This window comes from Chlamydotis macqueenii, chromosome 8, assembly GCF_036417535.1.
Source record: "Chlamydotis macqueenii isolate bChlMac1 chromosome 8, bChlMac1.mat, whole genome shotgun sequence".
NCBI classification, from domain to species: Eukaryota; Metazoa; Chordata; class Aves; order Otidiformes; family Otididae; genus Chlamydotis; species Chlamydotis macqueenii.
This window is the reverse complement of record NC_141563.1, coordinates 26,148,095-26,172,819: the sequence shown is the minus strand read 5'-3', so window position 1 is coordinate 26,172,819 and position 24,725 is coordinate 26,148,095. Positions and strand designations below refer to the sequence as shown.

At 54.0% G+C, this 24,725-nt stretch overlaps 2 protein-coding genes across 3 annotated transcripts; one reads left to right on the top strand and one right to left on the bottom strand.

Annotated features, from left to right (window-relative positions):
* The first annotated feature begins 230 nt into the window (after positions 1-230).
* On the top strand, positions 231-15,171 carry ELOVL1 (ELOVL fatty acid elongase 1). Of its 2 annotated transcripts, none has more exons than XM_086753821.1 (8): positions 231-249; positions 11,462-11,523; positions 11,877-12,067; positions 12,234-12,314; positions 12,523-12,579; positions 12,909-13,014; positions 13,175-13,311; positions 13,702-15,171. In XM_086753821.1, the coding sequence occupies exons 2-8, from the start codon at positions 11,478-11,480 to the stop codon at positions 13,954-13,956; spliced, it is 873 nt and encodes a 290-aa protein (XP_086609947.1). In that variant the 5' UTR covers positions 231-249; positions 11,462-11,477; the 3' UTR covers positions 13,957-15,171. The 2 variants fall into 2 exon arrangements, with proteins under 2 accessions (XP_086609947.1, XP_086609946.1); XM_086753820.1 differs by lacking the exon at positions 231-249 and adding an exon at positions 10,979-10,997.
* Positions 15,172-18,971: 3,800 nt separating this feature from the next.
* CDC20 (cell division cycle 20) lies at positions 18,972-24,615 on the bottom strand. The gene is made up of 11 exons (XM_086753189.1): positions 24,492-24,615; positions 23,961-24,186; positions 23,209-23,354; positions 22,351-22,447; positions 21,679-21,807; positions 21,128-21,324; positions 20,675-20,769; positions 20,094-20,325; positions 19,860-19,985; positions 19,572-19,689; positions 18,972-19,235 (listed from the first exon to the last, which is right to left on the bottom strand). The coding sequence occupies exons 1-11, from the start codon at positions 24,537-24,539 to the stop codon at positions 19,057-19,059; spliced, it is 1,593 nt and encodes a 530-aa protein (XP_086609315.1). The 5' UTR covers positions 24,540-24,615; the 3' UTR covers positions 18,972-19,056.
* Positions 24,616-24,725: the final 110 nt, after the last annotated feature.

The window sequence follows — 24,725 nt, the reverse complement described above, 5'->3', positions numbered from 1 at the left end:
CCCCGCACCGCACCCCCCATCAAAACGTCAGGGCGCTGCGCAGCCCCGACCCTTGAGGCGCTGCCAGGGGGGCGTGGCTACGGATGGGCGGGCGGTGGCGCCAGCTCCGATTGGCCTCGGGGGGCGAGCTCCGCCCTAGAGGGCGGAGCTCACCCCCCGAGGCCAATCGGCAGCCGCGAGGGGGGTAGGGCAGCCATATTTAAGAGCGGGAGCAGCCGTGGTGGCGGGTAGAGCGGGTGCGGCTGTGGGGTGAGTCAGTGTGGCAGTCGGTGTGTTGCGTTGGGGGTGAAAAACCTTGCCGGGGTGGTGGGTGCTGGGACAGGCCCTGGTTAGGGGTGTGGGTGTTTGGTCTTTCCAGGAGTCCTTTTGGATTTTTGGGCTGAGGGGAGAGTTTGGGCAGGGCTTGGGAGGAGGTGTCTGAGGTGGGGTGTGCTGGAAGGGCTTTGGGGGCTGTTTGCTGAAGACTGTTGCAGAGCAGGGGAGTGCTGAGGGGTTTGGCTGATTTGGGATTGAAGCTTTGCCTGGCAGGGGTGGTGGGCCATGCCCTGGTGAGGCCATGTGCTGGCTTGGCACCTGCTAAAGAGGCTGGAGGAGGCTGTGTCCTGTCTGTGTCCCTGTCACTCAGGATGCTCTGAGGGAGGGGAGGAGGGTGGTGCCCCCCTCCCTGAGTGGTGGAGGGATGAGTTTGGGGAGGCTGTGGCCTGATGAGTGTTGCAACATGTGCTTGGCAGGTGGTGAGGCTGGGTGCGGCTGCCATCAGGTAGGAAGGTGCTAGTGGAGGTTGTCACCCCCCTGGAGAGAGGGGTGACTCTGGTAGCAGTGTGGATCTTTGTGACAGGCCAGTGGTGTGTGGGCCCACCTGTGTCAGAGGAAGGAAGATGAGTGGAGTCCAAGTTGAAATCCTTTTTTTTAGAGCAGCAGAATCCTGATGGTGTGAGGAGCTGCAGGGCTTCCTGGAGCCCACAGCTCACAGCCTGGTGCTGCTGTCCCAGAGCCCCTTTGGGTGCCACCCTTCCTGCTGCCAGGCTGCTCTCCTTTGGGGCAGCTGTATGCCAGAACTGTCCTCTCTGTACTGTCCCCATGCGGTGCTTGGGATGCTGTCCCAGCCTGCCAGGAGGAAAGACTGTCTCTCCCTGCTCGGTGTGTGCCAGGGCACAAACAGCTTGGCCCGTGGCCATGCTTGGGGACAGGCTCTTGGCTGTGCTGGGGCTGTCTCCCTGCTGCTGGCAGAGGTGGGCTCTGAGCCCGGGGTTGGTTTCCTCTGCGGGTCGAGATCTGGTGGCTGTACAACTTCAGGGAAGGGGATCACCGCTGCGTGGGGCTGGGGGCGGCGGGTGTGCCTGTTCCCGGCCTGCCCCTCCAGCAGGCAGCAGGGCAGGCCGCGCCCGCGGCTCGCTGGAGGGTGGCTTGACCCCCCCCCTCGGTGCGGAGCCTCCCTGTGGCCAGCAGCCGCCGGGGTGTCACGCAGCGGCCCTTTCCCGCAGCGCCAGGCGGGCGGCAGCCCCGGGCCCGGCCGTGCAGGCCCCGCTGGCGGCAGTGCCGGCGCTCGGCCGGGCCGCGGTACGGCGCTTCCGGGGCCCGGAGTGGCGGTAGGCCCCGGCGGAGCCCCACCCCGAGGCCGTGCCGGGAGCCGCCCGCGCTTCGCGATCCCGGCGTGGGGTGGGGGGTCGGGTCCCTGCCGGGCTCGGCGCTCCCTCCAGCCGGCAGCGGGGCCAGGTGCCTGTGCTGGGGCAGCCGCGCTGGGGGTGGGCACTGCCCGGAGACCCCGGCTGCGCTCGGCTCCCTGACAGCCCCGTCCTGGAGCGGCTGTCGGGCTCGGCCCCGGCTGAGAGCTGCGGGGATGTTGAGTGGCTGAGGACGGCTACTGGGGCAGGGTGAGAGCAGCCTGTGGTGGCCAGAGCGCTTTCTCCTACACAGCCCTCAGCATCAATGTACCATTGAGATGGCTCTTCCCTCCTCCCCGGGCAGGGTGGCAGTACCAGGCCTCCCTCGCTGCTGCGACACAATGTTAGCTTTGAGTGCCGGCTCGTGTAGGTGCTTGGCCTCCCTCTGGCCCTTGCTCTGGAATGCCAGTAGGAGGAGGAGGAGGTCACTGTCACCTTCCTAGTAGCAGCAGTAGCCTGGCTGCAAGCTCACATCTGGTGTGTGGTTGTGCACTGGGGTCTGCACTTGCTGGGCAACTGCAAGTTTTATTAAACCATGGCCAAATGCTCATCTGGCCTTCCACAGGTGGTACTGGACTTAATCTATGGGTCTCTTATGGGGGCCTGTTCCTCTGTTGTAATGAAGGGGCAGCTGGGAAAGCTGCTGCTTTTTGATTTCTGTAACAGGCTAAATGAGACAGTGTAAATACATAGGCATTATGACAGAAGAGGAGGCTTTGGGGGTGGCAATCCATATGCCTCTGTGTCCAGCCTGTTTCCCACAGGGGGACTGTCAAGTACTTTCCCTGTGACTGACCACCTTGGTTCTGGAGTCCTAAGGGCAGGAAGAAGTGGGCCAGTACCCCTTCCTATGCTCAGTGGGCAGGATGGGTTAACACCCAGTACTTTCCCTGCTAATGCATTCCCTCAGAGCATCTCCTCCCCTCTCAGAGGCCAGAATTGCATGTGCAGCAGTTCATCCATCCTGCTGTGCTGCCCCAAATTGACCACCTTCTCTTCTGCCAGAATGCAGCCAGGGCAGATTCCTAGCTGGATGGAGCTGACCTTCCCACCAGACCTGCTGGGCAGCTTCTTGAGGATGATTTGGAGTGTTAAACAGTTTGCTGAGCCCTTGGGACTTGGTTAAGACTGCTGTGTCTTATCTCTTTCCTAGGAAGACCCTCTAGCTCATTAGTGTGAGCTGCTGCTGACAGTCTGCTTGTATGACAAGTAGCATGATGCCAGCTGTTGTAGCATCTACTTGCTGCATCTTGCTGTGGGGAGTAAGCCATGCTGCCCACACAGCCTGGGCCTCTGCGGTTCTGCCTTGCCTCATATTCTCACTTCTGTTTCCTTAAAGTCTGTTAGATATGAGGGGATTATATGGTCCTTTGGGGCAGAAATGTAACATTAGAGAAAGTATTGTTAAAACTGAAGCTAGAGAAGTGAAAACTAGCTCCGACCTAGAGGGTCAGCACCATGTTTTGGAGGTGAAAATAAGTGAGCTTATTCAAGGTGTGTAGTGTCTCCTTTCTCTCCTGGTGGAGGAAAAGCCTGGTATGCCCAGGAAGCTCTGAAGCTGGTATCAGAAGCAGGCTGCAAGCTTGGCTTGGCACTGTCATTGAAGGTTGCAGGTGAACACTTCCCCTTTTCTGCTAGGGTTACAGCACAGTCAACACTGAGGCTGAGATCCTTCTTTTGGGAAGAAGCTTACAGGAGATACTGGGAGTGGTGCCTGTGATGGCCCAAGAGATCTTCTGTGTTTCTATGCTTTTCTATTGGATTTGTACTGGTATGTGCCCTGCTGGCTGTCAGATGGTGGGAGTACTTGGGCTAGAAAGTCTGGTTCTTGCCAGTCAAACAGGTGAGGCAGCCTGGGCTCCTGCAGGGAGGAGCTGCTCCCCAGGAGCCAGGGCTCTTCCCTGCAGAAGTTGGGCTGCTGTTGCTTGGAGATAAGTTGCAGCTGCCAGCTCCTCACCAGCAGGCCTGTGTCTGGATGCTACCTGAGACTTTAGTGGCTTGGGCACTGTGGAGGTGGTAATCAAATCTGATGGTTCTTGATTTTTTTTTTTCTTTAGTGTTTCACAGTGTATTTAATTTCTGGTTGATTCTTGCCTGTAGGATGGATCACAGTGGTAAGCTGTCACTGTGGCAGCAAATTCTCTGGCCTTGCTGCAAGGAGTGCTCTTACTCTGTGGATCAGATCAGCTAGATTGCTCTCATGGTTTGCTTTGTATACAGATTTATATCTCATGCTGCTGCCTCTTAACCCTAAGAGGCTTTCCCTGTCTGTACAGGAGCAGCAGTAGGAGCAACAACCCTGGCTTTGAGTGGTCCACCTACACCTGTGTGGAGATAATCAGGCCTAATGCTTTTAGTGTGTGCAGGGCTGAGAAGCTATTAAGACAGTATCTATTAAGCCTTACACCTCTTGGGATCTGTGGTGCATATACTGTGCTGCTGGGGTCTGACATTTCTAGTATGGCTGGAGAACGTCATTTTCCCTCGTTAGAAGGTGGCTGTGTGACTGCACTGCCTTCTTGGTGCGCAGGGTAGGGAGGCCCAAAGCTGATGTCCTGGTGAGTTCCAGGCAGTGACCCCTTCTCTCAATGAGCAATGACTCTGGGCTCACACTGAGCATCTTAAATGGCTCAGATAGAGCTGTTGAAGGGATTTTAGGAGTCTTTCCTTTCTCCATCTTGATTTGTAGACTTTAAATGTCCATCTTGTCTTGGTGTGCCTGTCCAATTAATGCACAGGCTTGGATGGGACAGAGCACAGTAATCATTACTGTGTAATGATTAGACACTGCCGTGGGAACAGAGGTGAAGCCTTGTAGTGAGGTATTTGCATAATGAGTAAAACCAGAGATGAATGCCCTGGTGCAGTCTGTCCCACCTCCAGATAGGGGTGCTCTGTGTTCCTCTGCTAGAGGGCTTTAGAAGGCTTGACCTATTTCTAGGAGCAGGTGTCAGGAGTCAGCCTTGCTCTGTCTAGCCCTGCCTGCCCTCCTCTGTCACCTGCATAGTTCTGTCCTTCCTGTGTGTGCTCTCCCATGCATGCTGAGGTGGCTGCTGGGTGCCATCACTTCAGAGAGAGCCCAGGCATCTCCACCTCCTTCCCCCCTCACTTAGTGCTGCATGAGAGCAGACACAGCTCAGTGTGGTTAGCTCAGGAAGGAATTACCTTATTTTCCACTTCTGTAGTTATCTCATCATGTTTCTTTCTTCAATTCTTTACTCCTTTGTTCCTTGCTATGTCAGACTTTTTGACAAATGTTGCCTTTTCCCCCCTGACTGCTCTCATCTGTACTGATATCGGTGCCCTGAATATGCAGCCACCAGTGTTGAACGTGATAAGTAGTAAGCCTACTCTAACAGCTTGCCTGATCAGCCCGGGGAGGTGCTGTCCCTGAAAAAACACTGCTGTGCATATAGACCTTTTACTGCAACGTGCTCTTGTGGGACCTTGAAGTCTGATTACCTGCCTTGTTTTTTGTGCAAGGTTACTGGTACCCTATTGCTTGCTCCATCCCCTGAAAGCTTGCAGGGTGCCACACTGACTGCTCAGGCTCTGCAGAGCTTGCCTGCTAATCTAGGAGTCTCCTCTTGCTCTCTCTGCTTCCAACAAGCATGAGAAGGAGAGAGCTTAAACCTTCTGTAGGATGCTATCCAAAGGCCTGAGGGTTTGACAGCCACTGTGTGAGATAGTGATAGGGCATTGACACACACTTGGTGAAGGTGGGGAAACTCCTCCACTCCAGACAGGTCACTTCCTGCCACTTGGAGCCAGTGTGCCTCCTGCACCAATTGCAATGACAGCTCTTGCAAGAGCTGTTGCATATCAAGGGTTTGAGAGCTTGTGTCCCTTCTGTGAGTACAGTCCTCTACTGACTTCAAAGTATGCTGGTGCAGAGCATGCAGTGCCAGGCTGTTAGCCATGTCCTTTGACACTCAGCATGAGGTAGCTAAGCCAGAGGAAGTGACAAATAGATGTGATTCAAGTAGGAAAACTTATCTGGTGGTGTTAGCATGAAGTTTCCTTGTAGACTTTGTAGTTATGTTGTGGGCTGAGAGTTCTGGGACTAGTTGTCCTCAAACCATGATCAGCAGAGAGCCTGTCCTGAGTCATCAGAGCCAAGATGCCAGGCCAGGAGAGCTCTGCTTTTCTGCTTTGCCCTAATCTGCTGGTATGGCTTTCCACACTTCAAACATAGCTGCTACCAGACTGGTCTGGTGTGCTGTCCTGGTTTCAGCTGGGATAGAGTTAACTTTCTTCCTAGTAGCGGGTATAGTGCTGTGTTTTGGATGTAGGATGAGAATGATGTTGATAACACATTAGATGTTTTGGTTGTTGCTAAGTAGTGCTTATACTAAGTCAAGGACTCTTCAGCTTCTCATGTCCTGCCAGGAAGAAGGTTGGAGGTACACAAGAAGCTGGGAGGGGACACAGCTGGGACAGCTGACCCAAGCTGGCCAGAGGGATATTCCATACTGTATGATGTCATGCTCAGCGTATAAACTGGGGGGAGTTGGCTGGGAGGCAGTGATAGCTGCTTGGGGATGGGATGGGTGTCAGTTGGTAGGTGGTGAGTGGTTGCATCAGTAGTTTTTCTTGGGTTTTGTTTCTCTTTTTTTGTTGTTCTTTTCATTACAACTTATTATATTTTACTTAAATAGTCAACCCATGAGTTTTCTTACTTTTACCCTTCTGCCTTTCTCCCCATCCCATGAAGGAGGGTGAGTGACTGTGTGGTGCTTAGTTGCTGGCTGGGATTAAACCATGATGTGTGCCCCGTAAGCTGGTGCACAGGCATCTCTTTAGGTTATGGTTTGGTTTATTTGGTTTTTTTCCTCTTGAGGGGGAAAAATGTGACTTTAATAGAATGTGGGCAGCAGTGCCTTAACTGAATCTTCAGTGGGATGGCTGAAATCATTACCAGTGATGCAGGTGTACTTGCATACAGCTCTCCTGTTAGGTGCTGTCTGCTGCATGTGCTTGAGCTGGTGTCCTGAGATGCTGTGTGTGAAGCAAGTGTACACTGAGTGATTACAGGCCTCTCTCCCTTTTACCTTGGCACACAGCGGCAGCAGAAGGAGGAGATCCAAATCCAGTTTTCTCTGCTTCATGGTAGACTTCAGTCTGAGTGATCTTACTGCAGAGTTCATAAAAAATGGGAGTATGCTACTGCTGCTTGTGTTGTCTCGCCAGACTCCTTCTCCCCTTTGGCTTACTTTGGCTGCCTTGCTGCTCCTGTGTTGTTCAGGGCAAACATGGTTTTGTGCTCCTGATCTTGCTGGATTCACTTGTGTGTAAGCTCAGGAGAGCTTCTCCTGGAGCTGTGACTGACAGCTCTTGGTGATGGTTTGAAATGCCTCTATGCTTACTATGTGCAACCCTGTCTGGGGCTACCAGACCTTGGGTTGGTCAGTCCCACTCTTCCACAGTGACAGTAGCTCTTCCTGAACGACAGTTCTCTATAGCTCTGCTGGAAAACTTGCTCCCTGGGCCCATGGAGCTGTGTGCAGGTCTTGGTGGACCCTGCAATGACTTTTTGGAGCTCCAGAAAACTGGGCCAGTGCTGTTGTGGGGAGCTGGGGAAGAAGATGCCTCTTCCTGGGAGACAGCAGAGCTCAGTTGCATCAGGGAGCAAGTCTTGCTGATGGCTGATAGGTCAGGGATGAGCGTTGGTTTGATCTCTGGCCAGCTGGTTATCTCCTGACCTCTGAGGGTTGCTACTCCCTTGGGAGCCCCACAGGGGTCAGGCCTGCTTTAGCCAGTTCAGCAAGGGCCCTGTGCCAGCTCTCCCTGCGGTGGCAGCTCTGTGGCCACCTACCAGACTGTTTGGTGCTGTCTATAATTAAACTGCTGGGGAGATTAGGGTGGCTTGCCTTCTCACTTATTACAGGACTGATTTCTGACTCGAATGCTGATGGGGTAGGAGTGTTGGGTGTTGGATGGCTGGGGCTGAGTCTGTTGCTTGCAGATGGTGGCTGTGTGGGGAGAGATGTGCCCTGTGAGGCTGTTAACAAAACTAACTGGGTTGAGCTCTGGTCGCTGTTGAAGTTCACAATGCTGTGGTCTGACTGCTCTTGGGATGCTGGGGCTGGTTATAAAGGGCCTTGCTGTTCTTGCTGAAGTTGCACTAATGAGCTGTATAGCTTGTTGGACATAGAGGCTGCATGTTGCTTGGCATAAACAAGTATCTAATCCTTGATGTTGGTTACTCAGGCAGAATGTGGCCTGGTACTCTGGCTTGCAAATAGTGGGAATTTTTTGAGTGGGGAAGTGACACCCTGCTAGTGAGAGGTGGAAGCAGATGTGTTGCAAGGTCTCTAGGTATTGTGCAGGGTGTGTTTGGGCCCCAGGGGTTCCTGATGCTTTGTGGTGCTTGGACCTGTTTGTTTGACTCCTCTTTCACTGTTGAAGGCTCAGCTCTGGGTTCCCCATCTCCTCCCAGTTCCTTGCCCAAGAGGATCACGATCTGGGAGGAATCAGTCTCCCCTGTGCAGAGAAGGCAAATCCATCCACTGAACTGTAAATGTCTGCACTGTGTGATGTGCAGTGTAGCATGGGGGGCAGTAAGAGCAGATGCCAGTCTTGGATGGTGAATGTCTCTTAAAGTGCAGAGGTACATCACGTGCTGATGATGTGCACAGAGGAAATAGCAGGGGTGAGTTCAGGTTCCCAGACACTTGCTGCTCTAGGCTGGAAAATCTCTGCCTGCAGTAGAGAGGCTGGCGTGGAGCTATGGCTCAGGTAGGATGGTGTGTTTGGCATCTTCCTGCTTGGTGAAGGTAATGCTTGGGCCTGCTCTACAACTCCCCCTTTGCAGCTTGACTGCCAACACCCCAAGGCTGATGATGGCCCCTTGGGAATCAGAGGAGGATGAGGCATGCCTGCATCCGCTCACTGAGCGAGGCACACTTCAGCCTCTGTCTAATGCAGGACCATGTAGCATATCAGTGTGGATACCAGGTCTTGCAAAGACCTCAGGGGTTCCCTGGAGATGTTGCTCTGTTAGCTGAATGCAGCAGGATGTTGTTCTGCCTAGGGAAGCTGTGGAAAATGCATATGTCCTCTTTATAATGGCCTGTAGTGTAATCCTGCTCATTCTGCCCTGGTAGAAGTCCTGGTGCTTGCCCAGAGCCCATGTTTGAGACAAGTCCAGTGCCCCTCCCTGTGGCAGGTATGGCTGCAGGAGTGCTGCAGGTGCTGCATGAGGCACAGCAGTAAGAGGAACTTGTTGCTGTTCATACTGGTGGGGACTTCTGTGCTAATGCTGCGTTGAAGTGGGCTTCTCCCACTGCTTGGGGGGGACAGTTGTCTGGGTTCAGAGCTGCTGCCAGAATGATCCTTGTGCAGCCTTTGTCAGGTCTGTCAGGGCAAAACTGCAGTGTGAGTCTTCTTACCTGAAGCCCCCAGTGTCATAGGACCCCAGATTGTTTGGAGCTGGGGTCCTAGTTGTCCAGTAGTGCCGGAGCCTTGCTGGAATCAGAGTCAAAGTAATCTGTAGTGCCTGAGCTCAAGTGTTTCCCTGCAGTGTGAGATGTAGCTTGGACCTAGTGAGTGACTGATACTATCTTCTCATCCTAGCCTGCTGAAAACAGGCAAGTGCTTCGCAGGAGTTTCATCTCTGCTGTGGACCTGTAGTAAGGCTGACTCATCCAGCTCGATAAGATAAACACAGAGCTTGAATAAATCAGGTACCTGTGCTGGGAACTAACTCTTGAGGGCTCCTCAATCTAGCAAATAAAGGTGTAGCTGAATGTAGTGGTTGAGAGCTGAAACTAGACAGACAAGTTTGGAGCTTGCTTTTAGCCATTGAAGCTCAGCAGCTTTCAGGACTTGTACTTACTGCATTTCCCACAGCTGGAGCCTTGGCTGGCTCTCAAGGATGCTATAGTTCTTGTTAGGCTTTTCTGGCCTCTGCTGCACTTGGAGAGTAGAAAATCTTGGCAGTGCCCAGGACCTTAAATATTACTTGTATCACAGTGAGTATTACTTGCTATTAAACCCCTTGAAACCTCAAGTTGGGAAGATGAGCATCCATTCTGCTGCTGGTGCCCCTGAGGTGTGGGGATCAGTCTTGAGTGGGCTTTGCCTTATTGCTGCAGCTGTTTCCAAGATGGCATGAGGAGCCACCTTCTGTGCTTTGTGAAGCACAGCAAAACTTCTTGGGTTCTGTCCCTGGGGTGCATGGCTGTGCAGGCTGCTCTGGAGTCTTGCTTGGAGGAGTAAGTACTGTGGGAGAAGAGGGAGACCTGTTCCACCCCACTGCTGTTAGAGACAAGTTGTGTGGCACTCCTTAGTTTAGAGGAGCACACAGGGTAGGAGCAGGCAGGCACAGAGCCAACACTGTTGCTGCACTGAAGTGATTTGCAGAGAACGGTGAGCCAGGATGGTGTGTGCCAGGCCCTTGTTAAGATTGCTGCCAGTGAAGTCTGTCACATAGGTGCTTGGTGAATACTGCATGCACAGTAGTGTTTGCTGCTGTCCTGCCTGAGTCCCAGCTAGAACAAGGAGCACTTTGCTGAGCAAAGCTGAGGGAGTGATGCTGATGCTGTCTGAGGGCTTGAGGTGGCAGTGGCTGCAGGGTGCTCCCCCAACTGGGACCTTTACTGGGAAGAAGGTTTCTCTGGCTTCAGCCTCCCAGCTGCTGGTCTGGGAAAGGCTGTGTGCTTCCTGGTGGTGACAGCAATAAACCTCCTGGAGAGACTGGATTGGGGACCTGTTTCCTCAGGCCTGTGTGTGGGCAGTGATTCTTGTGCATCTTCCTGGAGGAAGGGGTAGGTGGAGTGTCTGGTAGCAGCCTTGGGGAATTACTCCCTCACAGGTGGGTGAGTCAGGTGAGGCTGGGCTTGTGCACTGCCTCCCTTCATGCTGCTCTGGTGTCCTTTGGGTTGGGCAGAGGCTGGGGAGTGTGGTGAGGGTGTTTCAAACTTGCCTGCAGCAGCAAGAGCCTGAGCCCTTCCTGCTCTTCTGGAGAGTGTCTGGCTGGATCACTGTCTGGTATGTGCTCACAGGCTGAGCAAGTGTGGGGAGTGCCAGTCCTCCCTGTAGCCCTCTATCCTTTTCCTGTGGCTTTCTCCCCTAACTGGGGATACTGTCCTGTGTTTGGAAGGGGACTGGAAGTGTTGTTGCCAAATAGGATGCACCTAGCCTCTGAGGTCCTGGGTTATGGGGTAGAAGCTCTTGTCAGGAGGATTTTGAGCAAGGATGTGGAACCAGGAACTCTGAGACCAGAAACTGGTGTTGGTTTCTGAACTGATAGTTTTCCTTCCTCATGCAGTGGGTCTACCAGTCATGCTGTGTTGCTCCTCGTGGGGATCAGTGGGCAGGAGCCCAAAGCAGGTCAGAAAGGCACTGCTCTGTGGAGAGTGTGGGCTAGCTTTGCATCTCCCTTGCACCTTGGTCAGGCAGAGCAGCGTGCTGGGTGGGTATGGGTGGCAAGGCTGGTGGCAACATCATAGTGATCGTGGGTGATAGTGCTGGAGCCTGTACAGAAGGAGAAAGACTAAGAGGTGGGAGATACAGTGCTAAGGCTGGAAGATTTCCTAGGGTTCTGGCTTGGAAGGACTGGTGATGGGGTTCCCAGCAGAGCTGGGGAGACAGGGCCAAGCTCAGTGAGGAGAAGTGGGGAGTGTGTGGTGCAACGGCAAAGTGGATGCTGGTGTGTAATCAGCTGAGAGCAATGCTGGCCAGATACATCACTGAACCTCAAGCTGTGCTTGAAATTTGCTCATCTGCAGGGCTGTGCTTTGCAGGCTGCCCTACTGGGAAAACATCAACCTGATCTGCTCTTCCTCTCTCCACAGAGATACTGCCACCACCATGGAGGGGATCGTGACCATGTATCAGGACTTCATGAAGAAAGCAGGTGAGTGGCTCTACCCAGCTGCAGGGCTCTGCTCTGGGAGCAGTCTGGGTCTAGCTGCATCCTGCCTCTACCCTGACATAGATGCAGCTCTGGGTTTTTTGGGGGGCTGCCTGATATGAGGCTGTCTTGCCTCAGGGCCTGTGCTCCAGGCTGCCCTGCAGCATGGCTTAAGGCTGTACCTTACTGAGTTAAGCTGGCTCTACCAGCCTGTGCTCCTAAACTGCCCCCATATCTGCACTCCCGTCCTAGGAGAACAAGGTTGCCGTGTCCTTGCCTCTACTCTGGCAGTAGCGTTGCTGGCAGCAGATTGGGGTGAGGATGCTAACTGCTCTGCACCGTGGCTCTCTCTGCAGACCCTCGCATTGCTGACTATCCACTGATGCAGTCCCCGTTCCTTGTGATGGGCATCCTTCTGGCATATGTCTACTTTGTACTATCCTTGGGTCCCCGGCTAATGGCCAACAGAAAACCTTTAAACCTGAAGAAGTTCATGGTGCTATACAACTTCTTTCTGGTGGGACTCTCACTTTACATAGTCTATGAGGTGAGTTGTCAGCAGTAGGCTTTGTGTGTGTATACAAAGCAGTCCATGCAAGCTGCAGGGGTGATGGGCAGCCCTTTTGCGGACTGTTCCCTGCCCTTCTCTGCAGGGCTTGAGAAGTGCAGTGGGTGGTGTGTTGGCCCTCACCCTGATGATGCTCTTGTTGCAGTTCCTGATGGCAGGGTGGCTTACTGGGTACACCTGGCGATGTGACCCTGTGGACTTCTCACAGGATCCCAAGGCCCTCAGGGTGAGTTCTTGTCCCTCTCCTGATAAGTGGGGGTAGCCTTTGTTTAGCATTTGTTTAGAAAGCAAGGTCACAGCTATCTGCCTCTCCTGAGGCAGAAAACTTGCAGTCTCTGGCTCTGTTTCACCCCAGGGTTACTGAATGGAGACCCTTGCTCATGGGGAATGTTCAGGTTGAGGTGGGTCACTAATGTTAACCTGTTCTGTTACAGATGGTCAGTGTTGCTTGGCTCTTTGTCTTCTCCAAGTTCATTGAACTGACAGACACGGTGAGTGAATTACAGAGGAGCCCTTGTCACTGCTTTCTGGGCAGGGAGTTGGGGCCTGGTGTACTTGTGGTACGTACTTTCTTGAGCCCTTCCAGTCTGACCTGGCAGTGCTTCTGTCTGGCCTCGCTGCCAAGGAGGCCACTCTAGGCTGTTGCAGAAGTTACTCTTGGAATATTATAGCTCTAGAAGCTGTGGGGTGACCTAATATGTGGTGGCCATGAGCTGCGAGTGGAAGCATGGCTGAGATCAGACACCATGAAATAGTGGCCCCATCTGCTCTAGCTGCTCTCAGGGCTGCAGGTTTTGATGCTGTTGGGCTCTCATTGCAGGTGATCTTTGTCCTGCGGAAGAAGAATGAACAGGTCACATTCCTGCACCTCTTCCACCACTCTGTTCTACCTTGGAGCTGGTGGTGGGGAGCAAAGTTTGGTCCAGGTAAGATGGAAACTGTGGGAGTGCACAGCTTAAGGAAAGGGTGAGGTTAGCCCCAGCATGCTGAGAAGGGTTTTTCAGCCCTGCTGGGCTCCTAGGAGCTCCTTGTAGTGCTAACTGCTGTGGAGGATTGACTTATCCTAATGAAAATCTGTGTTAACAGGGGGAATGGGCTCATTTCATGCCATGATCAATTCCATGGTGCACGTTGTCATGTACTTCTACTACGGGCTCTCAGCAGCAGGACCTGCCTTTCAGAAGTACCTGTGGTGGAAGAAGCACATCACAGCCATCCAGCTGGTGAGTCTGTGCTGTGGAGCAGAGCATGTGCTCTGCCTCTGATACGACGGGCAGGCCAGCCCCTGTACCTGTGAAAGGTGCAGCCAGCAGCTGTAGTGTCTCTTCTGCAGCTTCTTGCTCTGGGTTTCTAGCAGCCCTGGCCCACTCTGGGCCTCTGATAGCCCTACCAGCCTGGTTAGGGTGTGGGTGCTGCTCAGCCTGCTGCCCCTGGGCTGCAGCTGTGTTGGGAGGGTGAGAGGCATATGCTGCCTTGAGACTTGTATCTGCCCCTTCCATAAGGACCTCTTATATGGACTGGGAAAGGAAGGTCTCACCTAGAAGGAAGGTCTCTAGTGGGATCCCTGATCCTGCTCCAATTAATAACTTGTCCCTGCTCTGACTTGCTCCCAGGCGCAGTTCGTGATTGTCTCTGTCCACATCTCCCAGTATTACTTCATGCCCAGCTGCCAGTACCAGTTCCCCATCTTCATCCACCTCATCTGGATTTATGGGACCATCTTCTTCATCCTGTTCTCCAACTTTTGGTACCAGTCCTACACCAAGGGCAAACGGTTGCCCAGGGTGGCTCAGCAAGCAGTCCAGCACAATGGTAGCAGCATCCATGAGAATGGCACTGTCACCAACGGCAAGGTCAAAGCCAACTAGAGGGCAAGACCCTCCCAGAGCCAATGAGAGCCCCGGGGCAGAGGCAGCTGGGACCTGTTCCCCTGCTCCTGGGTGCCACTAGCCAAGTCAAGTGCCTAAAGACTGTTGTACCCCTGTGCCCAGCCCTGCTGTCCTCTGTCTGCATGTCCAGCCCCTCTGCTCTGAGCAGCCATGGGCAACTTCTCCTGCTCCTGGGAGGGCTTGTGCTGTTTCTTAGTGTTGCTGAGCAGAGAGGCAGCTGCGTGCATCACAGCTGTGGGGCTGCAGTCCCATTCCAGTGTTTCCAAAGGAACTTCCCCCAAGTGCCTACATCTGGCCCTTCTGCCTGGAGGCCATTTCCTTCTGAGTAGGACCAAAAGAAGAGACCGGTCCCTGTCCTGGTGCCCTCTCCTCTTCCCTGTCTCATGAGAGCCTGTGTGGATCAGCAGACTTGTCCCTGGTTGCTTGCTGCTGCCAGCTCAAGCGTGAGCGCTCCTGCTCTACCATGCCTTGTGCCACCTTGTTCCATGCCACAGTGCTGCATGTCCCTCCTGGTCCCTGTGTGCCCAGGTGCGGGGGTCCAGCTTTGGTGTGTCTGTGCTCAGGTGTGGCTGTGGAGAATGTAGGGGCAGTGTGTGTGGGACTTGAGGGCCCACACCTGCCCAGTACAGTACACATGCCCTGTGCCTGGTGCATAGCAGGGGTTGTGACAGCCTGAAATGCCTCCCCCACACAATAAGCCCAGGTTGCCTTGACTTTCTGTGCCTGGGCTGGGTGCTTGGTGTGTGTGTGTTTAGCCACACTTACGTGATCCTGTATGGCAGCTGGTGGCTTGCTCCAGAGTGGGGGAGGCCAAGCTCAGCCTTGCCTTGGACTGATTCCATTCCTGCAAACTCAAGACTTGAGCAATAATTGCCCCTAGAATCAATGCCTGGGCTCTCCAGCTTGGGACCAGCCCTGCTCTGGCCTGGTGTGAGCACAGCGGAGGATGGTTGTAGCATGCCCTGCAGTAGTGTGACAGTGAGCACCTCTTGCCTCTGTGGATCTGACTGGGCCTGGGTGAAGGTGTACTCTGCCTACAGCAGGGTAGTACAGCAGCTCTCCTGGGCCTGGTATCCATCACCTGCTCTGGCTGTAACCAAAACCATGCTGGTGGCCTTGTTGATGAGGTGAAGGAGCCAGGCCCTGTCAGATTGGGCTGCTCTTCTATCACAAATAAACAAACAGAAGGAGAAATGGCTCTGCCCTCTTGTTTTTCCTGGCTTGCTGTGTTCAGAAGCTATTCCAGGTCCTGCCCAGTGTGGTTGTAGGCAGGGCTGGGAGAAGCAGCTGCTGTAGCAAGTTTTTGTGTTGAGGGGAGAGAGAGTGATAGCAGTGTGCTGATGAAGCAGATGGCAAATTATTTCCAAGTGCTTTGGTAGAGAGGTGCTCAGGGCAGGAAATGTGTCAAGGCTCCTGTTGTGAAAGTGGCTCCGCCCTGTGAAAGAATGGCTGGGGTGGAACATGGGTGTGGGCTGGGACCTGGGCCAGCTGCCCAGGAGGAGCTGCTGCTTTTTAGAAATCCTGGGGAGCTGAGGAATGGCAGAGCAGGGAGTAGAGACCCTGGAAACCCAGGTGATGGGGAAGCAGCATTCTTGCTTTCAGCATCTGCTGAAGCCAAAGCTGCTGCCATCTGTGAATGGCCCTGCAGTGTGGATCTGTGCAGGTTGGTCAGAGGGAAAGCTTGTCTTGCAGCCTTGTTCTTGCTACAGAAGTGCATCTTGCCTGGTTGGGCTCTGTCCTCTCTGCCACCTGAGGTAGTCTGGCTTCCCTTCAGCACTGTTGGGATGCAGTGCTGACTTCCCCATCACCTGGTGACTGGGCCCCTCCTGAGTGGAGCGGGCCACCTAGGTGCTGACTCAAGCTTGGGAAGAAGGCTAGGTGGCTGGCTAGGCCAAGTAGGCCTGCAGAAGCTGAGTTTAACTGTAAGTCTGGCTGGGGTGTGGAAAGGCTTTAGTGGGTGTCCAACTGAAGCCATAGGATAGAGCTTTGTGTGAGAGAAAGCTTTGCTGATCCCACGTGAGCTGCTGCAGCCCTCAAACCCATGTTCTGAAATGTAGGAAAACCTCTTCAGAGGTGCTAACTAGTGTGACCAATATGCATGTGGGCTCAGTGCCCTGCTCTGTATGGAGCCCTGAAATGGGATCAGGCTGATGGACTGTGTAGTGTTCTCCCAGTTGTTGCTGCTTCTCTGTGGGTGCAGACTGGCAGAGAGTTCTGGTCCCAGCAGAAGGGTGTGTAACATCAGTTCAGCGCTCTGAAGTCTCCACTTCGGGACTTGTAGGCGTCAGTCTAGCTGAGATGGAGCTTTTCCCATCTGATCTCCTCCTCCCTCCCAGCTGGCTCTCAGTATAGACAGGACTGTCTTTGCTTTTGCCCAAAATAGTAACAATACTTTAAACTACTTATGCGTGGCATTTTAAAGCAAGCTCTTCCCTTTGTGTGCTGTGCTCTCCCTTCCTCCAATTGTTCCTGTTAGCTGTGATCTTTCCATGGGCTGGCCACAGCACTTGGTGGTTTGTACCCTGTCAGGGTTGGTCTAGGCTGCTGCTCTGAACTGAATTCACACCTTATATGGCAGCACTTCCTGGGCCTGCTGGGTCAGTGCCCAGCTCCTTCCTCTGCTCCTCCTTGCTCCAGGGCAGGAGGACCAGTATGGGGCTGAAGGAAGTTAGTACAGTACCATCACCTTGCAGTAGTGATCAGAGGACTTTCAAGGGATGTGTAATGCACAGCTTCTGGGGGTGGGTCTGTGCTAAGAAGAGCAGCAAGATCGGCTCTGAGAAAAACAACCTACTATTACATGGGAGTGAGGACACTACACCAGCTATTGGGCATGTACAGCGTTCCTTCCAGGGTCAGGAACCACCTAGCACATCTCCCAGCATCAGCCTGCAGGCGTGTGGGACAAGGGCTCCTACAACAGCAACACAGCACTGGGGAAGAACCAGAGGGGGCATGTGTGGGTTCCTGCCCCATTAGGTCCAGCTGCTGTCCTGGGATTTGCTTCTGAAGAGGGAGGAAAGATTTCTCATCCTCCCTTGCTCGTCCCAAAGTGGCCAAAGGGAGATGTGCCAATAGCACTGCTGGGAAGGTGCTGGGCTCAGCTGCTGCAAGCTGGTTTTGAGACTGTGCCCCCCCCCCACCCCCTGCCCTGTATCAGCAGTAGGTGTAGAGCTGCTCTGGTAGGTGGGGGGGGTGGGTGTGCACTGGCTGGCTGTGGCACAGTGCAAGTTGGTGCCCGCGCTGCACACTTTTGAAGGCTCCAGCTGGCTTAAAGCTCAGGAGGCAGAACAGGAGCCTGGTGCCAGGTACAGCATGATACTGTGCTGAGAGGAAGGGGAAAACAGTTAATAATCCACCCTCAGCTAATCATGGGCTGATGGGAAGCACAGGCTTTGTTGAGCTGCTGATCAGCTGTGCAGTGTCCCTGGCAGCCCCTGGCTGTCCTGGTGCAGTGGAAGGACAGGCTGGATGGGTCTGGTGCAGCCCCACTGCCTCAGACACCACGGCTCCAACCTACAGAGCAGCGTGGCTCTGCTGGCTCTTGCTCAGGTAAAGGCTCAAATACGCTCCCTGCAACTTGCATGAGTACAATTGAGCCTGGGGAAAAAAAGAAACAAACAAACCATGTTTCCAAGTGCTGGGGAGTCAAGCCCTGCCAAATGTCAGCTGAGCCCTGCTTCCCTGCATGCAGCCTCAGCATGGCACTGGGTCCTGCTCTCAGCAGGAGAGGAGGACAGGGATCAGGGCTGCTGGAAGAGTGCATGATTAAGGGCCATGTACCAAGTTGATGGTGCTTTGAGAGTCACTTGTGTGACATCCAAGCTGGCTGTGGCAATGTAAACTAACCTTTTGTTTTGCATCAGGCTTCATGCCATTGCCAGCCCCTTTCTGGCAATTACAGCTGTTGCTGTGTTTCCAGCCCCTGCTCCCTCCTTTTTTTCCCAGTAGCATTTGGCCCCTAAGTTCAGTACTAAATTCATTGCAAAAATAGCTATTCTACCCTCGCCCTGTAAGAGCAGGCAGTGTTGGCTGCCTGTAACAGAACAAGACTAACTACTGTGTGCAGGCACCACTACAGCTCAGCCACCCAAAAACAAGTCTCCAGCCTGCTCTGGCTGAGGTGATCGCTGCTGGTGGTTGCCTGCCAAGAGGCAGGACACAGCAGAAGCTGGGGATGCAAGACATGCTGTGCTTTTACCTGAGGCTCCTCTGCACCACAGCTGGTACCAAAGCATGCAGCAGCTGGGCAGAGGGCCCTCCCTTAGACAGGGGCTAGTTTAGAGCTGGTTCACTACACTGTGGATGTTGAGGTAAGTCAGGGGGTTCTTCCTTCTAGCCCCACTGTAGGGCTGGAGCCCTGGGAGAGGTTAGTTTTGACTCACTCCCATCAGGGATGGAGGGAAAGGATGTCACCCAGGTGCTAGCCCTTTCTTCTAAAAAGACAGAGCACAGACAGTGATATAGAAGCCCCCTTTGTCCCTTCACACTTCCCTTCCTCTTACCAGAACCAAAACACAACCAGTGTCCAGCTGCAGGCCAGGCTGCTCCATAGTTGTGGTTTATGAAAGTTAAGAGTTGCAAAGAAAGCTGGGGTTTCCTGGTAGAGCTTGTGTAGACTTCTACAGACACAGGCTAGACATTTGCTTCCCTTGGAGAGCAGTTACTGCTGCAAGCAGAGAGCCCCTGTCCAGGCTTTTTCAGTGCTACAGCTTGTCCCCTTGTGGGTACATGCAAGCCACAGCCCCTCTGATGGAACTGCACTTGTGGTCAGCATTGAGATGTGACAGGTGACACAGGTGCCTTTGCTGGGGCAGATACAGAAGTACAGCATCCTTCTCCCAAGACTTCAGGGCTGTGCTAAGCTTAGAGTGCCTGCACACTGGCCTTAAAGAACAAGAGCTCCACCACTTGCCCTGATCCCAAACCTTGGGGAGGAGTGGCTTGGTTCTGCAAGCCACAGCCTTTTCCTCCATCAGACTCCATTAAAAGAGTCAGATTAAAGCAGTTTATTAACATTTAAAATACTGTACAGTGTGTAAGCCAAGTTTCCCCACTCCCCACAACAGCCCTGTGCACTCATCGGATGCCCTGGTGAATGATGCTGCTTTTAGCACTGTTTGCCTTCTCTCTCTCCTTCTTCTTTATGGGGTCCATCTCAAAACAGCGCCAGAGCCGCAGCGTTTCATCAGCAGCTGCTGAGGCCACTGTTGCACCATCAGGGCTTATAGTCATGTTCAAGACTCTGGCTGTGTGACCTGAGGAGGAGGTGTGCAGTGAGGGGTGGGCTAACTACCGCCTGCCCTGGTCCCTCTACAACAATGGCCAAGTTTGCTCCCATATGCCCCATGAGGCCCACCAGCTTGCTTAGCTGTCCCCACACCATGCTGCAGCAGCATGAATTTACACCCTAGGCATGCATTTGGAGCAACAGTGTTTCTTCAGTAGCCCACAGAAGTGCCTCCCTCTAGCAGAATGCTGCTGGACACCTTTTGCATCAGTGATGCTCCAGGCTAGACCCCCAGTCTGCTCAAACCAAGGATTACATCTGCCCCTAGCAGCCTTCCCTTTCCCAGGCAAAGGGCCCAGCCTACCTCGCAGCTCAGTGACCTTGGCCATTGTTGGATACTTCCATATCACCAGCTGATTCTGTGCAAAGCCATGGCCTGAAATGAACTCCTTGTAGTTTGTTGACCACACAATAGAACAGACCTGGGAAGAGACAGTAATGGAGGTAAGACAAGCTGCTTGTGCTGATGCTCACCACCCAGAGATGAACATGGTTCCTTCCTTTCCCATGCCTCTGGGCCTCAGGAGCCAGCAGCTCTGGATAGGTGTCCCACCAGCAGGTGTTTGTCACCAAACTGATGTTCATATCTCACCTGGGAATGGGCATCGACAGCACTGAGGCAGGTGCCAGAACACACATTCCAGATGCGAATGTGTCTGTCACTGGTTCCACCTCCAGTGGCTAGAACATTTGACTGCCATGGACACCATGCCACAGCCTGAAAGAAAGGGTTAATTCTAAGACAAGCAACCTGTGCAGAGCTAGTGCTGCCTGCCTTGCAGACAGATGTGCACCTGCACCTCACCCACAGCAGCCCTGCACTCACCTTGACAGCACCCTGGTGCTGAGTGAAGGTCTGTATGGGAGCAAAGTCTCCACTGTCCCCCTGGGTACACGGCCAGACGTTCACCAGGTTGTCATTGCCACCGCTGGCCAGGTATCGGCCATCTAGAGACCACTTGAGTCCACACACCTCCTGTGTGTGGCCAGCAAGTGTGGCTACGTGATGCTCAGCCACCCTGACATCATGGTGGTGGATGTGGCCAGTCCGTGCCCCACTGCAGAGAGAAGGCTTGCAGGGTCAGGCTGGCACATTTTCACTGAAATACATTTCTGTGCTGTTGCAAGTCTGCCAGACCTGCCACTGGGTTTCAGCTGGTGTTAGCAGCATCACTGGCCTTTTGGCATAAGCAAAGCAGCCACGGAAGCTTTTCACAACTTCAGCACAAACAGTAATAGAGGAGAGAGGTCTTCCCCCCCACAGTCCCAACAGAACAGGCTGAGTAAGAATCCCAAGCCAGGACAGAATCTCCTCTGTGCCATCCCTAACTTGCACCACTCAGATCCAAGGTAGGAATCTGCAACAGCTGGACACTGCCCTTCACCCACCCCGACCCACTGCTTTACCTGGAGAGGATGTAGCTGTTCCAGCTGAGGGACCCCACCCGGGAAGAATGGCTGGTCATATTTCGGAGGCGTTTCCTGTGCTGTATGTCCCAAAGCTAGAGAGGCAGAGCAATAAAGGGGATGAGGAAACCCAGCCATGTTTGCTTTGCCCTAGGAACCTCACTGCACAGGTTCTGGCATTCAACCTTGTCAATCTGGGAGCAGAGATCAATTTTTATCTCACGCCTACAAAACAGAAAGTTAACTCCAGGTGTCAGAAAACCCCAAAACCAAACTCTGCCTTGCTGCTGCAGTTGGTCACTGGCCATGGCTGGGTGTGGGCATTTCCACTCCACACCAGTCAAGACAAGCCAGAGTGCATTTCATCCTTCTTGTGCCAGCCAAGCCTTTGTCCCAAGGCCCCACAGCTCCAGCAATCCCTAGACACACCTCTAGCTTTACTCCTGCACTCACCTGGACCTCAGCATTACTTGTGCCAACAGCAAGGTAGTTTCCTTCTTTAATCCATGACACAGAGGAAATGTAATCATCTGGGTGCTCCATCTGTAGCAGCTGGATAATCTCCCCAGAGGTGTGATTCCACAGATAGACAGAGTTGTCCAGAGCCACCGCCAGGAAGTTTTGAGAGCTCCAGTCGATGAGATTCAGATCTATAAATTGGAAGAGCAATGCAGGTCACATTGGAGAGAGAGCCCTGCCCTTCACCAGTGTGATGCCAGATCTTCCATCTGCACCAGGGCTGTGTGTACACACACAGGTACAGGGCAGCCTTCTGGGTCACCATGGTCAGCTAACAGGGTCAGGTAGCCCTGATCCAAATCACTTACACAGCACTTTGGACCACTGTTCCTATAAAGCTCCACAGGAACACTCCAGAAGTGGTCTGTGTCAGCCTGGGTGCTTAACATACTGAAACAGCCCAGTTAGAGCTGCACTGTCCTAGGAGCCGCACTCCAGTGCGGAATGATCTCAATGCCCAGCACTCAGCATTGCAGCCTACTTACAATAGTCATTGCGGATCTCTGGCGCATCCAGAATCCGGTCTGGCATTGAGGGAATGTATCTGCCATTTTTCCTGCTGGATCCAGGTGTCGTTTTCTGACTGTAGAGCACTTTCAGGTTATTCTGATAGCCTGCATGCAGAGGAACAGATTTGTTAACCTGAGTTACTGTTTCCTCCCAGCTGAGCACTGCTCACCCGACTAGAAATCCCTTCCACTGAAAATTAAGTCCTGAGAGAAGAGACGCACTCAGAAGAGCACAGTGTGCTAACATCACTTGCAGTATTAACTGCTGAACCACAGCGATTCCCTAATTCACAGGAACAAGTTTAACTGTCAAGCACTTTATTTTCTGTATCCTATTATGTTTAGTGAGAGTTAAGTTACGAAGAGCAGCGCAGAGAGTTTGAAGCTTTTGCAGACTTGAGGAAGGTTTGCCACCTGCAGTACAAGTGAGCAACTGGCAGTCATTTAAACTTTTGTAAATATATTCACTGTAGCTCTTACACAGCTCCTCAAACTCAGGAAACCTAAGGAGGGAGACTCCAGTGTGCACAGGAGCTCTGAGGAGAAGCCTGTTGATCTCTCCTGTGTCCGCACACAGGGCCTCTGTTTTGCTGTTGCCCTGCCCAGATCTGTCCAGCTGAGTCACCTCACACAGACCCTGCATCATACCTTCTGGAGCATTCTGTGGCTTTCCACTGAGGCGGAGGATCTTTGCTTCTTCTATATCAAAGCCATTCAGATTTACTGCCCAGGCTTTCTGTTGCTCCTGCAGAGATAAACCATCCTCAGTGAGATGCATTTGAAACACAAAGCCCATGCTGCACTCAAAACTGTGGCTGGCAGAGCATATACCTAAGCTCCCTTCTCCTAGAATCAGGTGTACAGCTGTGCTGTGGGAATCAGCTACAGACAGGCAGCTCAAAGTAGTTTTTCCTCAGACATTGGCACACTGTCCTGCTCCCATTTTCATACACAGGAGTGGCAAATTCCATGTCCCACTGCCAGTGGGAAAAGCCACGGCCAGAAGGGACTAAATGCTTCATAAACAGATTTCAGAACACATCATACGCAGTCCAGAATAGATCCCCATGTAGGCATTGTCCTAGAATAGCTACCACCAGCAGTTTCACTATGCACAGGCTCACAGCTTTGTGTCTCTGTAGCCTGCTATATTTTAAAGCCTCATTAGCCCCAAGTTGAAATTTGGTCCCAGAAGCAACATAGGCTACAGTGAGCAGACACAGAGGTTTAAGTCTCCACATTCTTCCCTGTGCCTCAGGAAACATCCCTACAGAGCAGCTATGCTCATGCTCCTGTGTAGCAGTTGTGTACCTGTTCTATTTGCAGGCCCTACAGCTTCCACCTCAGCCCAGGCTCCTGAAGCCCAGAGCTGGAAGCAATGATGGGGGCTGTCCAGCCCCACATGCCCACCTGATAGAACTTATAGTTTACTTCTTTGTAAAAGGCCAGGAAGGACTGTGTTGGGTAGTGATCACTGTAGTAATTGTAATTTGGCAGCATGCTCACCTTCTTGGTAGGGGACTCCTCAGCAGGGTCATTCTCTTTGGTTAGGAGGAAATTGGCCATCTCCATCTGCATAGTGCTGCGGTTGGGAATGTAGCGATCCCCCCCAGCCTTTGTTGGGGTGCTCTGGATTTTGGATCCTGATTTACCTGCATTCACACATGTAAATATTGTTTTACAGCTATTGAACAGCCTGTATTCAAGCTTTCAAGAGACAGCAAACCCAGCACTCTTACACATCACAGCTACCAGATAAGTTCCAGACAAGCAGGACTCTGAGAGCTCATGCCATCCAGTCACAACTAACTCATTTTTGTGTTTGTCCCCCTCTCCATATAATTGCACTAAGCTCTGGTTAGGGACTGCCAGGAGGCAGCTTCTTGAGCCTAGTGCAACAGTTCCAGAGTTCACAGATAAGAGGAGGATGCAAAAATACCGTTACAGGACATAAAGCAGTCAGCAGACAGCCCTGCCCACACTTGTCCCCACACACAGCTGTGCCAGCAAGGCTCAGCTGGGGGATCAGCAGTTCACCCAGTGCACAGAGCTCTGCCCGCCTCCCGCTGGGGAGGAGAGGGGCGGAGAGGGGCGGGTGGCTCCCAGGAGCCAGGCAGCGTAGCCCACCTCCTCCTGCCTGACCAGCAGGCCACCCGGGACAGCCTGGCACGCAGCCCAGGGCCCTGCGGCTCCAGGCAAGCGGCCCGGGCGACGCTCCCCCGCCAGCCCAACCGATGCCGCCGGTCGCCGCCGCTCACCGGGTGTTCGGGACGGCGTCTTGCTGGAGCTGTGGGAGCGATTGGCCGGCTTCATGGGCGACGGGCCGGCGGCGGGGCTGGGCCCGGGGCCGCCGCTCTCCTTGACCTTGCGCTGCCACCGCGCGGGCGGCGCGTTAGGGATCGGCGTGTCCAGCTTCAGCAGCCCGTGCAGGTCCACCTCGAAGACGAACTGCGCCATGGCGCTGCGGGCGGCGTCAGCGGGGCCCTGCGCAGGGAACGATGGCCGGCTGCAGCCCTCCTCCGCTGGGTTCCCCCTGGGCCGCTCCTCAGGGCATGCCGCACCACGGGGCACTCCCTCCCGCCCCCGGCCCCTCCGCCACGGGTCACTCCTCTCGCCCCCAGCCGCTCCGCTCCACCACAGCGTCCCCCCTCCTCGCCCCAACGGCCCCTTCGCCACTAGGGTCTCTCTCAGCGTCCGCTTCGCCTCAGGGCGCGCCCCCCACCTCCCCGGCCGCCCCTCGGGCTCCCCCCGGGCCCTCCCCGCCCGTCAGCGACCCCACTGCCCCTCACCTCCGCTCCACGGTTGAGGCTCGCGCAGCCCCGACCCGACCGCAGCATTTAAACCCCGCGCGGCCGCTCCGCTCATTGGCCGTTTCAAACCCAACAGCCGCGCGCTGCCATGGCGACCGCCTCGCGCCGCGTCGCGATTGGCGGGGCTCTCCCCGCCGGGCGGTGGCGGGTGCCGGCAATGGGCGGGCGGTTGGGGACCGGGGCCGGAGGGCTGTGCCGCTCCGCTTTCGGCCG